This window comes from Carassius gibelio, chromosome A21 (genome assembly GCF_023724105.1).
Source record: "Carassius gibelio isolate Cgi1373 ecotype wild population from Czech Republic chromosome A21, carGib1.2-hapl.c, whole genome shotgun sequence".
Classification (NCBI taxonomy): Eukaryota; Metazoa; Chordata; class Actinopteri; order Cypriniformes; family Cyprinidae; genus Carassius; species Carassius gibelio.
Genome location: NC_068391.1, coordinates 3,295,675 through 3,312,946, shown reverse-complemented (window position 1 = coordinate 3,312,946; position 17,272 = coordinate 3,295,675). Strand labels below are relative to the sequence as shown.

Below are 17,272 nucleotides of genomic sequence, written 5' to 3'. Positions count from 1 at the left end.
CATATCAAACAAGACCACAGGAGATGCCGAAGGACTGCATATTCGGATCCATTCAGAATCGCTAAACACACTAAAATATAAATGAAAAATGAAACCAGTGATCTGAAGGCAGCTTTTTGTCATCGGTGAACAGTTCCTCTGTCAGAACAAGATCTCTGTGTTTGGAGCATCTGATGCACGCATGCACATAAACACCACTGATCCTCACAAACTTCTGCTGAACACACTTCTTCGGCGAGCATCTGTTCTAAAACATTTTGACAACTACATGAATACACAGAACTGTTCAAGCAGAAATATGATGTTTGAGAGCACACATACACGGGTGGATTTAGGTTTAGATAACCAATATAACCCTAGCCTGTATGTAACTTTTGCATCAGTTTTGATGCTTTCTCAATGTGTGTGTTTTAGGCGAGGTGTGTGAGAGCGTTTTGGCTCCCTGCGCTCAGCATCCTTGTAAGAACGGAGGCGTTTGTGTCGAATCCGAGGATTTTCAGAGCTTCTCTTGTGCTTGTCCTGCCGGATGGCAAGGTAAGAGTGTGTGTGTGAGTTCATGTGTGTTTCACGTTCTCTACATGTCATGATCGTCATCATAACCGATGTCGTCTCACTACAGGTCAGACGTGTGAGGTGGACATTAACGAGTGTGTGAGGAATCCTTGCACTAACGGAGGAGTGTGTGAGAACCTGCGTGGAGGATATAAGTGTCGCTGCAACCCTGGATTCAGTGGAGAGCTGTGCCAGAACGATATTGACGACTGTGCACCAAGTAAGACACGCAGGGCATGCACAAACCTAGACAGCATTTCTAGGAATCATTGAACGTTAGATGGTGCTTTTGATGCCCTGTAATGCTCTTTAGGGTTTAAAATAGATATTGTTTTAAAGGACTATTACAAAATAATCACATAAAAGAATAAACCACTATATGTGGTTTTGAAATCACTCTGTGATTATTATTTCTTTTCCTCATTTTAATATGCTTTATATATTTGTATTACTAAAGCAATGCAAAATAACAAGTGAATGACAGTTTAATAAAATTCAGTTTTATTTTTACATTTATAGCAGAAATGCAATTGATAAAATGGAAAAAAAGTAAATTAATAATATTTGAAAAAATGTAACAGAAAATTAAAATGATAAATTTTATTTTAAAAATAAAATATTGTATGTCATTTGTACTTTTAATAATAAAAATATAAAATAAAGCAATATAAGAAATGCATATTTAATTTTTTTTATAAATAATTGAATTAATTATAAATCAAAATATGTTAAACAAAATTTAAATAAAATGCAATTTTATTTTAAAATAATCTAATGTGCTTTATTTCCACTGTTTAAGTCATATACAATAAAGCATATGGTAAGATACAAAAGCAAATTAAATTGAATTAAAAAATGTTACATTAAATTGAGAACAAAAATGGATAAAAACTAAATTTTATAAAATGCAGTTTTATTTTAAAAGTAAAATATTTAATGTGCTTTGTATGCACCATTTTAGTAATGCTAATATACAATAAAGTAAAAGTTGAAATGGTAAAAAAAAAAATGATAGAAAATTAATTAAATTAGTCATTTTATTATAGAGATAAAGTATTTCATGCTGATTAACAAAAATAATACATTTATGTTGTAACATTACTAAATAAAAAAGAGATTATTAAAATACTGATTAAAAAGAGTGAATATGGCAGTAATTGTAATTCTTCTCTCTCTCTCTCAGATCCGTGCAGTAACGGCGGTGTGTGTCAGGACCGTGTGAACGGCTTTGTGTGTGTGTGCTTGGCTGGTTTCCGTGGAGAGCGCTGTGCAGAGGATATAGACGAGTGTGTGAGCGCCCCCTGCCGGAACAGAGGGAACTGCACCGACTGCGTCAACAGCTACACCTGCAGCTGTCCTGTAGGATTCAGCGGCATCAACTGTGAGATCAACACCCCCGACTGCACTGAGAGGTACCTGCACAACACGTTCTCAAAGGCATTGCAAATTCATCTTTTTTTAAATTGCATTTTACATTTTGGAAATCTCAATCTGTGTTGTTTCTCCTCACCAGCTCGTGTTTTAATGGAGGAACATGTGTGGACGGCATAAACTCGTTCTCATGCGTGTGTTTGCCGGGATTCACCGGGAATTACTGCCAGCATGACGTTAACGAGTGCGACTCGCGGCCGTGCCAAAACGGAGGCACCTGTCAGGACGGATACGGCACCTACAAATGCACCTGTCCACACGGATACACCGGACTCAACTGCCAGGTACACAAACACACGCTGTTTTCCTCTCTAAACAACATAAAGCAGTAAATTCATCTACTGAAAAAATAAATTATGTTTTTTTTTAATAGTTTATATGGTTATATTATTATTTTTATATATTTTTTTATTATATTTATTTAAATACAAAATAATGTATATTTTTAATTATATATATATATATATATATATATATATATATATATGTATGTATATATATATATATATATATATATATATATATATATATATAGTGAATTTTTTTTTTTATGTCTACATTTTTTTTGTGGTATATTTTCATGATATAGATATATGTGGCACATGTTTTATTTCCTGACGTCTGTGTTTCAGGGTCTGGTGCGCTGGTGTGACTCGTCCCCCTGTAAGAACGGTGGCTCATGTTGGCAGCAGGGGGCGTCCTTCACCTGCCAGTGTGCCAGCGGCTGGACGGGCATCTACTGTGACGTCCCCAGTGTCAGCTGTGAGGTCGCAGCCAGGCAGCAAGGTAACAATCACTAATAATGAGATTTCTACTAAAATTAAAAGACCCAGAAAATAATATTTTTTTGTGAAATAACTGCAGGGGTTGATGAAAAGCTAATGATGAATTTATTCATAAAAATGTCAAATTAAAACAATTAAATAATTGAAAACAATCAGCATTCCTAAAAAAAATATATATATTTAAATTATGAAAAAAAAAATACATATTATATATATATATTATTTTTATTTTTATTTACCAGCATGTCATGTGACCATTAATTGACAGTGTTTTATTATATTATTATTGAAATATTGACAAAATATCAGTAAGAAAGTTTGAGAATGCTTGTTTTAAAATACATGAAATGTAAGATAACAGATCAAAGATTAATATATTTTATTTAACAAGTTGAGATTTTTTTTCTAATCAAAATTATTGCATTTTTTATTTATTTCGTCAATGTTCTGATGAATTAATAAATTAATAAAATAAATGAAAATAAGAAATAAATATAAAAATAAGAATAAAAAAGCTAAAATAAATGTACATTCTAAAAAGTGTATGACCATTGACTGACATTAGAGAACCACAAAATGTGTTGATAAATTACTGTTTCTTAAGATTTAATGGTTACATTAAATATATATTTTAGGTCAACAGAATTCAAACAAAAAATTTTGGATTTGGTTGCAAATTATATTACATATTAAATAACAGATTAAAAAACATTTAATTAATAAATTTAAATACTTTTTTTGACCAAAAATTTACAAATATTTAACAGTTATGCTGATATTTATAATTCGACACTGTGTATTTTCTCCTAGCATACAAACATATTTAAAAATGTTCACCATTTTAAAAGTTATCATGTAATTTGCAAATGTTAATCTCTCTGTGTCTCCTTTTCTCAGGCGTGTCTGTGGCGGTTCTGTGTCGTAACGCGGGTCAGTGTGTAGACGTGGGGAACACACACCTGTGCAGATGTCAGGCCGGATACAAGGGCAGCTACTGTCAGGAGCAGGTGGACGAGTGCATGCCGAACCCCTGCCAGAACGGAGCCACCTGCACCGATTACCTGGGAGGATACAGCTGTGAGGTAGAAACACACACACACACACACACCTGAGTATATATCATCAGTACTGACCACATTACTTACAAATTGTAATCTGTTATTGATTCCAAATTACATCATATCAGTTATTACCTAGCACTGTAGCATCATCATTATACGAGTCTAGCGTCTGTTTCTCTCCTTCAGTGCGTTCCTGGATATCACGGAGTCAACTGCAGCAAGGAGATAAACGAGTGTGTGTCTCAACCCTGCCAGAACGGAGGAACCTGCATCGACCTCATCAACACGTACAAATGCTCCTGTCCGCGGGGAACACAAGGTACGGGCTTTTTCACACGCTCTCAAACACTGGATTCATCTCTTCATGCTTGAGCTGGTGAATCATTTTGGTTGTTTTCTCTGGCCGTGTTTGCAGGGGTTCACTGTGAGATTGACGTTGATGATTGTTCCCCGGCCGTGGATCCGTTAACCGGCGAGCCGCGCTGTTTTAACGGCGGCCGCTGCGTGGACCGTGTTGGAGGTTTCGGCTGCGTGTGTCCGGATGGTTTTGTGGGCGAGCGCTGTGAGGGCGATGTCAACGAGTGCCTGTCTGACCCCTGTGACCCCAACGGATCCTACAACTGCGTACAGCTCATCAATGACTTCCGCTGCGAGTGCCGTACAGGATACACCGGTACCAACACATGCATCTGACACACTCCAGTGCATGAATATGAACAAATGATCACATTTGCATTGAAAATAAACATACCGTATTTTCCGGACTATAAGTCGCACTTTTTTTCATAGTTTGGCTGGTCCTGCGACTTATAGTGAGGTGCGACCTATCAAAATTAATTTGACATGAACCGAGAGAAATTAACCAAGAGAAATTAACCAATAGAAAACATTACCATATACAACCGCCAGAGGGCGCTCTATACTGCTCAGGGCTCCTGTAGTCTACAGTGAAGACATAGAGCGCCCTCTTGTGGCTGTAGATGGTAATGTTTTCTCTTGGTTCTAAATAAATGTGACTTATAGTCCAGTGCGCCTTATATGTTTTTTTCCTCATGACATATTTTTGGACTGATGTGACTTATACTCAGGTGCGACTTTTAGTCCGAGAAATACCGTATATCAGTGAATGTGACCGATATGAATACAGCAAACACTAGATAATGTACTGTTAGTGAATCACAAACAAAAAGAAGAAATTATGAGGTTATATATTAAAAAAAAAATTATAAAAATCTTTTGTTTTTTGGCAGTTAAGCTTATTTCTCTCTAAAAATTTGTATTACTTTACTTAAATAATTATTTTTTTCACAGGTAAGCATTGTGAAACTGTGTTCAATGGTTGCAAGGACACACCATGCAAAAATGGAGGAACGTGTGCTGTAGCGAGTAACACCAAACATGGATACATCTGCAAGTGTCAGCCGGTGAGTAAAAACACACATCTGTGATCTTGAACATCACATAAACAGCTTTAGTGCTTAAGCTCTGATGGATCAGTTTAGATACACCTTTCTGTCATGACAGCTCTCGGAGGGATTGGAATGGTAATGTACGTGACAATGTTAATGTATTCACCAATCAGCTGTGCCATGTGGTAATGATGTCATTAGGTCAGATTGAGTTAGACCTATTGGGCTGTGCCATCTAGAGTTTCATGCCAGAACTCTGTATTTAAATGCACTTTCTAACCTTTGCCTCTCTCTCAGGGTTACTCTGGCTCCTCCTGTGAATATGACGCCCAATCCTGCGGCTCCCTGCGCTGTCGTAATGGTGCTACCTGTGTCTCGGGACACCTGAGTCCCCGCTGTCTCTGCCTGCCGGGCTTCAGTGGACACGAGTGCCAAACACGCATGGACTCGCCCTGCCTCAACAACCCCTGCTACAACGGCGGCACCTGCCAACCCATAAACGACGCCCCGTTCTTCCGCTGCTCCTGCCCCGCCAACTTCAACGGACTCCTCTGCCACATCCTTGACTACTCCTTCAAAGGAGGGCAGGGCCGAGACATCGCCCCGCCTCCGGAGGTGGAGATCCGATGTGAAATCGCTCAGTGTGAAGGAAGGGGTGGAAATGCCATCTGTGATACCCAGTGTAACAATCACGAGTGTGGATGGGACGGCGGCGACTGCTCTCTGAATTTCGACGACCCGTGGCAGAACTGTAGTGACGCCCTGCAGTGCTGGAGGTACTTCAACGACGGGAAATGCGATGAGCAATGCGCCAGTGCTGGCTGCTTGTATGATGGCTTCGACTGCCAAAGACTGGAGGGGCAGTGCAAGTAAGTCAAATGTGTTTTTTGCATCAATTAATTCAATTATATTATGTTATATAATTTAATTATATATTATGTGTATTTTTCTTTTAATTTAATGCAATAGATTAATTTATATATATATATATATATATATATATATATATATATATATATATATATATATATATATATATATATATATATATATATATATATATATATATTATAAATAAAACATTGATTGCTATTTTATACAGTTTAAACTTTTTGTTGTTCAGGAGCCACTTTTCTATGATAATTATTCATATTGTTTTATTTTTGCTGTTACATTTATTTATACTTTTTAGAAATATATATATATATATTTATTTATTTATTTATTTATTTATTTATTTATTTATTTATTATTAAGGTTTCATTTATTTTCATTTCAATTTTGTTTTTAGTAATTTTATAATATGATTTTATTTATTTATTTTTTAAATCGCTTTATCATTAAGGACTCATTTAAAATTTTGTTAGTCTTTTACTAACTTTGGAAAATGCATCTTAATGAAAAAAAATCCAAATATATTATTATAATGTTATAATATAAACAATTACAAAATGTCACAAATGCATTAGAGTAACTAGTGCAAAATTTGCCAGTAATTTTTTTTTTTTTAAACGTCTCCTTCAACTTCCTCCTCAATCTCTGTCTTCAGTCCGCTGTACGATCAGTACTGTAGGGATCACTATGCAGATGGTCACTGCGACCAGGGCTGTAATAACGCCGAGTGCGAATGGGACGGTCTGGACTGCGCTGATGACGTTCCTCAGAAACTGGCTGTGGGAAGTCTGGTTCTAGTGGTGCACATCCCACCAAATGAACTTCGCAACCGCTCCTCATCTTTCCTCCGCGAGCTGAGTGGACTGCTGCATACCAACGTGGTGTTTCGCCGCGACGCTAACGGAGAGCCGCTCATTTTCCCATACTATGGCAACGAGCACGAGCTGAGCAAGCACAAGCGCTCTGATTGGACGGACCCGGCACAGCTGCTGCAGCGCGCTAGGAGGAGCCTGACAGAGTTCCTTAAGCCCCGCCTACGACGGGAACTCGATCAGATGGAGATCAAAGGGTGAGTGAATGCAAATCACTGTTAAAACTGAATAGATAAATGTAAGTCATCATATAATAGTGCTGATTTGTCATGATGACGTTTACATGTTTGTGTTTCAGGTCCATCGTGTATCTAGAGATTGACAACCGTCAGTGTTATCAGCAGTCTGATGAGTGTTTCCAGAGTGCCACGGATGTGGCGGCTTTCCTCGGAGCGCTGGCCTCTAGCGGGAATCTCAATGTTCCTTACATCCTCGAGGCTGTCACAAGTGAGTGCCACATTTATGCCAAAATCAGGGTTTTATTATTATGTACTTTAACAATATTCATTTACCAAGTTTTTTTTTTTTTTTTACATTCATAATTAGTTTTTTTCAGTTTTGTTTATCTAATTTATTGCAACATCTCCAATTTTGTTCACACTTTTTTTTTTCAGCTTTGAATTTTTTATAAAAAAAAAAAATATAGATTTTTTTTTTTTCATTTTTAATGTGCCCTTTTGTCTTTTTCAGCTTTGTATTTCTATAAAAAAATATATATATTTATTTTTATGTTTTGGTGATTTTTAGTACTTAAACTCATTTTCTTATCAATTAGTTTTTTCAATTAGTTGCAACATTTAATTTTTTTTCATCAAATATTAATGGTTTTTTTTAGCTTTCATTTTTAGTTTTTGTTTATTATTTTTAGGTTTATCCATTTTAGTACTTAGTCATTTTATTTTTTAGTTTCCTAGCAACATTTCTAATTTGTGATTTGTTTTTCATCCAATATTTATATTATGTTGTATTTGTGCTTTATTTTATTTACTGGAAATGATTGAACAATTTACGATTTAACTATCACACTGAATCATACTCTACCGAGCCCTACATTAAGAACTGTATCTGTGTGTAGGTGAGGACCCCCCGTCGAAGCCAGGAGAGATGTACCCCGTGTTCCTGGTGCTGCTGGCGCTGGCCGTTCTGGCGCTGGGGGCTGTGGGCGTCGTGGTCTCCAGGAAGAGGAAGAGGGAACATGGGCAGCTTTGGTTCCCCGAGGGATTTAAAGTCACAGAACCCAAAAAGAAACGAAGGGAACCAGTCGGAGAGGATTCTGTGGGACTCAAGTGAGTGTGTGACACTGTTAAAAGAGAACTCAATCCAAACAAAAATAAAAATATGGATTAAACAGCTAACTGAAATAAGTTGAAGTACTAAAATGACTAGAACTGGAAAAAAGTTAAGCTTATTGGAAATATAAATAAATACTAAAATTAAAGTTTAAATGAAAACTAAAAATGTTCAATTCAAAATATCAATAAATACTGTAAAAATTATATTAGTAATACTAAAATAATGCTGCACATAATTCCTTAAAACAATTATAGTTCCTGAAATGTAATGAATTTATCCACTGGTGAATGTCTTTTATATTAGTGTGAGTGACTTTTCACAATTTAATTACGTATATTTAATGTATAAAAATATATAACAGTTAATGGGACCATGTGATATTTTTGTAAAAAATTTTGTATTTTGTGCAGTGTTTTAATATTATTTACAATATATACTATTATTTTTCATTGGCTTTTACTTTTAAGTTTTGTTTAAGTGTTAATTAAGTTTTTAAATTTTGGTACTATTATTTTGTGTTTTTTTTCTTTCTCTTTTTTTTCTGTTAATGTATTTCATATTAGTAATTGATATTTATAATGCAATGAAATTGCATGCATTTTTGCCCCTAAAGTTCAGAAAAACAGACATTGTTTAGTTGCATGCAACTGTTTTGCACCTTTCTGACTCACATTAATGACAACTTTGCATCCCATCAGGCCTCTGAAAAACTCTCTGATGGATGAACAACTGAGCGAATGGGCAGAAGACGACACGGCTAAACGCTTCCAGGTGAGTCCGCTGTCTGTGTGAAGTGTTCTCCAGTGTTTAACCCCAGAGGGATGTGTAACTGTGTGTTTGTGTTTAGTTTGAGGAGCAGTCTATTCTGGACATGAGCGGTCAGCTGGATCACAGGCAGTGGACGCAGCAGCACCTGGACGCCGCTGACCTGCGTCTGAACTCTATGGCTCCGACTCCACCACAGGGTGAGATCGAGAACGACTGCATGGACGTCAACGTCCGCGGGCCTGGTGAGCGCTCACACCTTTCCCATCACATAACTGATGACAGCTCTAGGGTTTTCTTTAAAACAGTTTCTCTTGTAGACGGTTTCACTCCGCTGATGATCGCGTCGTGCAGCGGCGGCGGTCTCGAGAATGAAAACGGTGAGGGAGAAGACGATCCCTCTGCTGAAGTCATCAATGACTTTATCTACCACGGCGCTAACCTGCACAATCAGACGGACCGAACCGGGGAGACCGCGCTGCACCTGGCAGCCCGCTACGCCCGCTCAGACGCGGCCAAACGCCTGCTGGAGTCGTGCGCCGATGCTAACGTTCAGGATAACATGGGCCGCACGCCTCTCCACGCCGCTGTCGCTGCTGACGCACAGGGAGTCTTCCAGGTAAATGAGAAAAATACTAATTATTATATATTCAGGAGCATCTGAACTAAATGAATTTGTGTGAAAGCAAACAACAGCTGCATGATGAAAGATGTTTTGGTAACACTTTAGTATAGGGTCCAATTCACACTAATAACTAGTTGCTTATTAGCATGTCTATTATTAACATATTGGCTGTTTATTAGTGTTTATAAAGTGCAAATAATGCATGACATCCATAATCCAACCCTATACCCTAAACTTAACAACTACCTTACAAACTATTAATAAGCAGCAAATAAGGATTTAATTGAGGCAAAAGTTAATGGTTAGTTAATAGTGAGAATTGGACCCTAAAATAAAGTGTGACCGATGTTTTTAATTAGGGATATAAAGATAGACTCAACTCGTGATTCGATTCAAATCACAATTTTTTTTTTTTTTTTTTACAAAATGAGATTTTGTGTCTTTTTATTATTGCTTGGACGAAATGCTGCATGTTTCTTTGTGAAATTTAAATATAAAACTGTAATAATATACTAATATAGCACTTGCATAATATTGCTGTTTTATTGGTTTTGATTGCTTTTGTTGTCTTCATTTGAAAGTGGCTTTGGATAAAAGCGTTTGCTAAATTACAAAACTAAATTGAAATTTAAGAACAAACCCAAATCAAATAAATAACACAAATAAAAGAAAGCTCTTCATATGAACAAACGAAGGCTTCGTCTATGCTCTTTCCAATTATAACAATTTTTAATCATGATCCAAAGAAAGATTCTGCATGCATGCAACGAGACAAGTTTTTATCTAATTTAGATTGAATAATTTCGAATTTTGAAGCAAAAACATAATTGTCTGACTTTGAATCAAATCCAGTTTGAATCGTCACATATTTTAATCGATTTTCAACTGGCTTGTGGTTAATCGTTTCATCCTTATTATTAATATCATTATTAGTAATGATAGTAAAAATATGTTACTAATAAATAATGTATTATTAAAATTAGATTTTTTATTTATTTCAATTTTAATATTATAAAATAATATTTAATCTTACGTTTTTGTTAACTATATTGAAACTATTTTAGAAAATGAAATAAAGTAAAAATATATATTTTTTAATTTGAGCGTACACGAAAAATAAAAATGTTCCCTTGACAACTAAGGGTACTTAATTGAATAAATTTAAAACTTTAGTAATAATAATAATAAAATGAATATGAACTAACAATAAAACTGAATAGAAATATTTCCAATAAATTATTTTTACATGTAATATATTAAAAGTATATTTAATGTATTCATGTATATTAAAATAAAATGTATATTAAATGTATAATGTAAATGAAAAATAATTATTACAAAATAATAAAAATTACAAAATGTAAAAAAAAAGCAAAACCGCTCTAATAACACTGCACATAATCCATTAAAAAAATAAGTTTTCCTTTAAATGTATTTGACTGATATCGCAATTTAATCATATATTTATGAATATGTAAAATTTATATTTAATATATAATATAACTATTTTATAAATAATTCATTTTGTATAAATACCATGTAATTTTTTGTTTTTTAGCTGCTCTTGGTTGTTGAATATTTTTTTAACTTTTCTTTGTGTCTGGAATCAGATTCTTATTCGGAACCGAGCGACGGATCTGGACGCCCGCATGCATGATGGGACGACTCCGCTGATCCTGGCCACCCGATTGGCTGTCGAGGGAATGGTGGAAGAGCTCATTAACTGCCATGCAGATCCCAATGCTACTGATGATTCTGGTATGAATACAAACAACCAAATCTCTCAAAACACCTTTCATTGCTGTCCTGCTAATTCAATCTGTTTTTATGTGTCTGTAGGTAAATCGGCTCTTCACTGGGCGGCTGCAGTTAATAATGTGGACGCTGCTGTCATTCTTCTGAAGAATAGAGCAAATAAAGACCTACAGAATAACAAGGTGGGTGCATTTACAGTAAAACTAAATTGTCAATGAGTTTATAAATTGAAAATTAAAATGTATTTTTAATTATTCCACATAAAAACATTATATCTAGTTTTTTTTTTAGCCTTTTTTTGTATTATTGTAGCTTTTATTAATATTTTGAAATTATTGTTATTTTAATTTTTTTTTGTAAGTTTTCATTTAAACATTTTGTCAATTTTTATGTTATGTGCATTAGTATTTTTAATGTAATTTTTATTTAATACATTTTGTATTTCTGATTAGATAATTTTTTTTTATTGGTTTTTATTTTAATTTATTTCCAATTTTTCAAGTTTTTCATAAAAATTTTAATAAAACTGCATTGTGCATGATTCTTTAGTGCAAATTATTCTAAATCAAAATTGGAATAACCTGTGTTTATAGCAGTTTCATTTTAGTATCATTTATATAGTTGTTATAGTTTTTACTAATGTATTTAATAAGTTTTTATTTTTATATTTTCTTTTTAACTTTTTTTTATTTTATTTGCATTTGTATTAGTTTTTGTTTGTTTGTTTTTTATATTTATGTTTAATTATTATAATTTAATTTTTTTTTCATTTTAGTTTTATATATTTCCAGTTGGTAATTTCAGTGCTTCATCTTAAACTTAGCTGGTTACCAAGGCAAAATTTCTAATTTATGTTTAGTTTGTTCTGATATTTATATTTTATTTATTTCAGTTATCATAAATATTAACGATAATACGGTTTGCAGGAGGAGACACCACTTTTCCTGGCCGCTCGTGAGGGAAGTTACGAAACCGCTAAAGTCCTTCTTGATCACTTGGCCAACCGTGAGATCGCGGATCACCTAGACCAGCTTCCACGCGACATCGCGCTTGAGCGCATGCACCACGACATCGTCCGTCTATTAGAAGAATACAACCTGGTCCAGAGTCCCGCGCTGCCCTTATCGCCCCCTCTCTGCTCGCCCAACACCTATCTGGGCATCAAACCTAGCCCGGGCGGTGCCAACAACAACAACACGGCCAAGAAGGCACGGAAACCAAGCGGTAAAGGCGTCGGAGGTAAGGATGGCGGAAAAGACATGAGAATGAAAAAGAAAAAGAGCGGAGAGGGCAAAAATGGAGGCATTATAGAAGTGTCCATCCTCTCGCCAGTTGATTCGCTGGAGTCGCCGCACGGTTACCTGTCGGACGTCTCGTCCCCGCCCACAATGACATCACCATTCCAACAGTCCCCGCCCATCACTTTAAATCAACTCCAAGGGTTGGCTGACTCCCACATGGGTGGAGCTCTTCAGAGTTTAGGGAAGCAGTATGACTCCGCCCCTCCTCCGCGCTTATCCCATCTGCCAGTGCCTAACAATGGAGGCGGGGCTCAAACGGCGTCATGCGATTGGCTGCAAAGAGTGCAGCACCAGCAACAGCAGGCAGGCTTCACAACCCTGATACCCTCAATGCTCTCTGCCACCAATATGCCACAGGTCATGGGCTATCCCACAATGCAAAGCAGCCACCTCGGCGCCCCGTCGCACATGATTCACAACCACGCCCACCAGAATATGGCGCACATGCAGCACCAAAACAGCGCCACTTCTGGCCACGCCCTCTCTCATCACTTCCTAGGTGACCTAAGTGGGCTGGATCTTCAGTCCGGGTCAGGACACACCCCCATCCAGACTATCCTATCACAGGAGAGCCAGTGCATGGCTACGCCCATTTCTAGCATGCAGTTTCTGACTCCACCTTCTCAACATAGCTATTCCAACCCTATGGACAACACACCCAGTCACCAGCAGCAGATTCCCGACCACCCGTTCCTTACTCCCTCCCCTGGATCTCCCGACCAATGGTCAAGCTCGTCTCCACATTCCAACCTGTCTGATTGGTCAGAGGGTATCTCAAGCCCGCCCACCAGTATGCAGATGAACCATATCCCAGAGGCCTTTAAGTAGGCGGGGCATTGAGAAGCTAAACTGAATAGACAATTTTAAATGAATGATGAATGAACACTTTTTATTGATTTTTGTATGCTAAGAACCATTTTTATTAATTTGTGTATTTATTTATATGCATATTGGACTACAGATATAAGATTTTTTTTTATTTATACTGCATTTTATTTTTATTTTGACCATTAACTGTTCTGAAAATAATTTTGAAAAATATGGTTTCAGAATGTTTTTTTTTTAATTAAAATTTCAGTATTAATTAGGTTTTATATGGTCATTTTTAACCAAACAATTCGTTTTCTGTGAACAAAAAATGTAGAAAAGAGTCTTAATATTGTGATTTTAATGTATGACACATTCGTTTTGACATGAAAGAGAGCCGATTATGGCTGATTTATGCTATGTTACCGAGTATCGTCTGTAGACACTGTTCTGAGTTCATTTTGAACCCAAATCTTTTTCCCAAGGTACCCTGCTTCAGGTGTTTTGGGGAGCTTTTCGTATGTAGTGTAGCATTCACTGTTATTTATTGCCTGCTGTAGATTTGTAGGAGATATTATGACATGTACATGTAGATGAGGTGTGTGTGTGTGTGTGTGTGTGTGTGTGAGAAAGAGAAGGAGAAGAGTGTTTGTGTGTGTGTGTGTCGCAGGGTGATGACATCATCTGTGCTTATGAGGTGTGATTGTGGATTTCCAGACAGGTTTATTAAATGCAGATCAAATGTTTTAATAATGACATGAAAAGACTGACTTGTAGTTTGAGGGAAAAAAAAGTATTTTGTTCAATGATTTTGTAAAGTGACTTTTCTTGAAACAATAAAGGACACCGTTTGGTGACATTACTTTTACTTGTTTGTCAAATTTGATTTGCCATCAAAATATTCATGTGACTGGCAAAAAAAGCATCACTATTATTATTTCTTAAACTGTTGTTAGAAATATATTTTTTAATGTGTCTTAAGTCTTTTTATTCTCACCAAGGCTGTATTTATTTGATCAAATAACAGAGTAAAAGCAATAATAGTGCACTTGAGAATATGCATCTAAAATTAAAACTAGACTGTTAAATATGAAATGATAACAGGTTCATGTGACTTTGGTTTGCCAGGCCACTAATTCACTAGAATGACTTTTAGTGTGTTCCTGTGTGACTCTGTTTAATCGATGCCAATATTGGCTAATATCGATTGTAGTGCACAAATCGGTTAATGGCTTCAGCATTTCATTCATGCATGTGGGTGCTGCTGAAACACCCCTTTTGTCTTCTTGTCCATACAAGATGTAGATGAGTTTGTTTCTTGTCAGCAATAGATCCACTGCAGTGAATGGGTGCCGTCAGAATAAGAGTCTAAACAGCTGATAAAAACATCACAATAATCAATCCACATCACTCCAGTCCATCAGTTAACTTCTTCTGAAGTGAAAGCTGTGTGTTTTCTAAGAAACAAATCCATCAAGGCATTTTCATTTCAAGCCATCGATTCTGACCCAAATATGTTTTAGTAATCTATAACTGTTGATTAGGATTGTATTTCTCTTGTAAACGGTGCTTGATCTGTGCAGATTTCTCTCCTGATTCAGAAAACAGCTTCTTCACTGGAGAAAGCATTACGGATATTGAATAGAGGACTCGTGTTTTAGAAAGAAGCAATGGTTAAAAGTAAAAAAAAAAAAAAAAAACACCTTAATTTATGTTACTGTCTTATGTTAACAGATGGACTTATTTGATGGTCAGTATATTTTATTTTAGATTTGGTTAATCGTGTTCAGGTGCATCAGACTTCAATCTAATGTAACAATGCTCTTGATTTATGAAATCATCTCTCTCACACACACACACACACACACACATGCACTCAACACTAAAGCTCATCAGTCACCTGCCACGAATCTACGGTTCATGCTCAGCAGGGGTGAGGTTAAGGATGCACGAGGGATTTGGTCAATGATAACCCCAGTCAGATGAGCTGATGCTGTCCTGCTTTGCCCTCAGAGACTCTCATCAGCTACAGAAGGCGCTGCAGAGCCGAAAAAACACAAGATGCATACCTGTACTATGACGTAGTACCGTTTTAGCTGGGATAATTAAAAATTATTATTACAGATATTTTTAATATGTAATGTTCTTAACTAAGGGACTATAATAATAGTTTTGTTCATGTGGGTTCGAGTTCAAATAATGATGTAGGCTATTTTTTTTTTCAAATTATCCTTTAACTCAAGTTGTTTTGAAAAACGTTACTAACGTTTAAAAATATTACTAACTGTAGGCCTATTGATTTATAGGTCAAATCAATAGTCGGGGATCGCAATAAAATAAACAAATAGCATACAGCAAATTTCTACAAATATTATTAAATATCAAATTCAAGTTCTCATTGTTTTCCTATAGTCCTGCAATAGTTTTACATTTGAAATATATTTATATTTAAACAAGCAAACAAACAAAAAGGAAAGGAATAAAGAATATTCCATGAATTATAGGCTGTTATACAATTATGCAAACACAAAACAACAAGAAGAAAAACTACAAATGTAGGCTAAATAAATAATAAGTGACTGGGGGTAATAATGCTGTATAAACATCAGAATAAAAAAGTACAATCGGGTGTAAATATATAAAATAAAAATTGTTTAGGGCTCACAGATTCAGTTCAGTTTATTTATAAAGCACTATTATAAAATAACAGACCGTTGATCAATATGCTGGACAAATGTGCTGTCTATGTACTTCAGACAACAAAACCAAAAAGTGAGTTTTGTATAGCCTAATGACTGTGGAGCGTATCGATCGTGTGGCGTGTTATTATTGCAGGACGCGCCTGTAGACGCGCGCATGCGCTCTTGTCCTTCATGAGCTTGCATATATATCCATAGCGACAAAAACAGCGACGGGCCACGGCGTCTCTCAGGACAACGGCGGCCAGACAATGACCGAGCGCCCGGATGGCAGAAGAGACGCGAGCAAACGTGTCTTTTTGAACCGGGACGTTTTCCAAACGTGTTCTGTCCGTTTGCGTCATAATTGCTGAATATCTCGCGGCGCGTCATGTAGCGGAGGCCGCGCGGGGAGTGGAACGAACAGACGCCCGCGAGAGCGAGAGCTTTCATTAAAAGCGTCGGGGATATTCACGCATCTTTAAAGCTTGATTGTGGATCGGACGCGTGGATTGAGGTAATGTCGGCTCGTCTCTGATGTCGCCGCTCACAGGTGCAGCACACAGATTAGATTTCTGTCATAGTGATAGTAAAGCAGCTCCGTTCATTCATAAGCCCTCGTTTGCAGAGCCTGCAGTAAAGATTGCGCGCTGACAAACATCAGATTTAATTGCTTTGTGTTCACAAACATGCATTAATCACATTTGAACGTTCTTTCATCAATGCTGGTTTATGTCGGGTTATTGGGAGGTGATCATTTCTCCATCAGTAAGATCATGCATTGTTTGGTCTGATCTGGATGATGGTTTGTCTGTCTAGGCCTGTCTTTGCTGTTTGGTGTTTGGACACTCGCAGTATTACATTGTAGCTTCTATAATGACTGCAAACTGTCCTTATTCAAAGGCTGGGCTGAATACTGTGGTAGTACCATGGTACAGGGATGGCGTTTACCATGGTCCATTACAGTCAAAGAACGTTCATCTGTCAAATATGTAGAGGGTACTTGTTGACAGCAACTTATACATTTATTTACTTGGATATTTA

The 17,272-nt window shown here is 36.4% G+C and overlaps 2 protein-coding genes across 3 annotated transcripts in view; both read left to right on the top strand.

The window, feature by feature from the left end:
* Window positions 1-14,412, top strand: part of notch1a (notch receptor 1a) — a 31,671-nt gene extending 17,259 nt beyond the window's left edge. The window contains exons 15-33 of the mRNA XM_052537218.1: window positions 415-534; window positions 620-772; window positions 1,736-1,964; window positions 2,066-2,267; window positions 2,616-2,769; window positions 3,666-3,850; window positions 4,016-4,148; window positions 4,245-4,502; window positions 5,141-5,253; window positions 5,536-6,107; window positions 6,788-7,201; window positions 7,303-7,451; window positions 8,080-8,290; window positions 8,996-9,068; window positions 9,145-9,307; window positions 9,383-9,681; window positions 11,298-11,445; window positions 11,527-11,624; window positions 12,369-14,412. Of these exons, the coding sequence (XP_052393178.1) occupies window positions 415-534; window positions 620-772; window positions 1,736-1,964; window positions 2,066-2,267; window positions 2,616-2,769; window positions 3,666-3,850; window positions 4,016-4,148; window positions 4,245-4,502; window positions 5,141-5,253; window positions 5,536-6,107; window positions 6,788-7,201; window positions 7,303-7,451; window positions 8,080-8,290; window positions 8,996-9,068; window positions 9,145-9,307; window positions 9,383-9,681; window positions 11,298-11,445; window positions 11,527-11,624; window positions 12,369-13,571 (4,877 nt within the window). The 3' untranslated portion in view covers window positions 13,572-14,412. The remainder of the gene's footprint in view (window positions 1-414; window positions 535-619; window positions 773-1,735; window positions 1,965-2,065; window positions 2,268-2,615; window positions 2,770-3,665; window positions 3,851-4,015; window positions 4,149-4,244; window positions 4,503-5,140; window positions 5,254-5,535; window positions 6,108-6,787; window positions 7,202-7,302; window positions 7,452-8,079; window positions 8,291-8,995; window positions 9,069-9,144; window positions 9,308-9,382; window positions 9,682-11,297; window positions 11,446-11,526; window positions 11,625-12,368) is intronic.
* A 1,995-nt stretch (window positions 14,413-16,407) lies between these two features.
* The window catches only part of camsap1a (calmodulin regulated spectrin-associated protein 1a), a 22,698-nt gene continuing 21,833 nt past the window's right edge, over window positions 16,408-17,272 (top strand). The window contains exon 1 of one of the 2 annotated variants that reach the window (XM_052537872.1): window positions 16,408-16,745. The gene's annotated coding sequence lies outside the window, so the exon portion shown is untranslated. The remainder of the gene's footprint in view (window positions 16,746-17,272) is intronic. The other variant, XM_052537871.1, reaches the window with a different exon arrangement.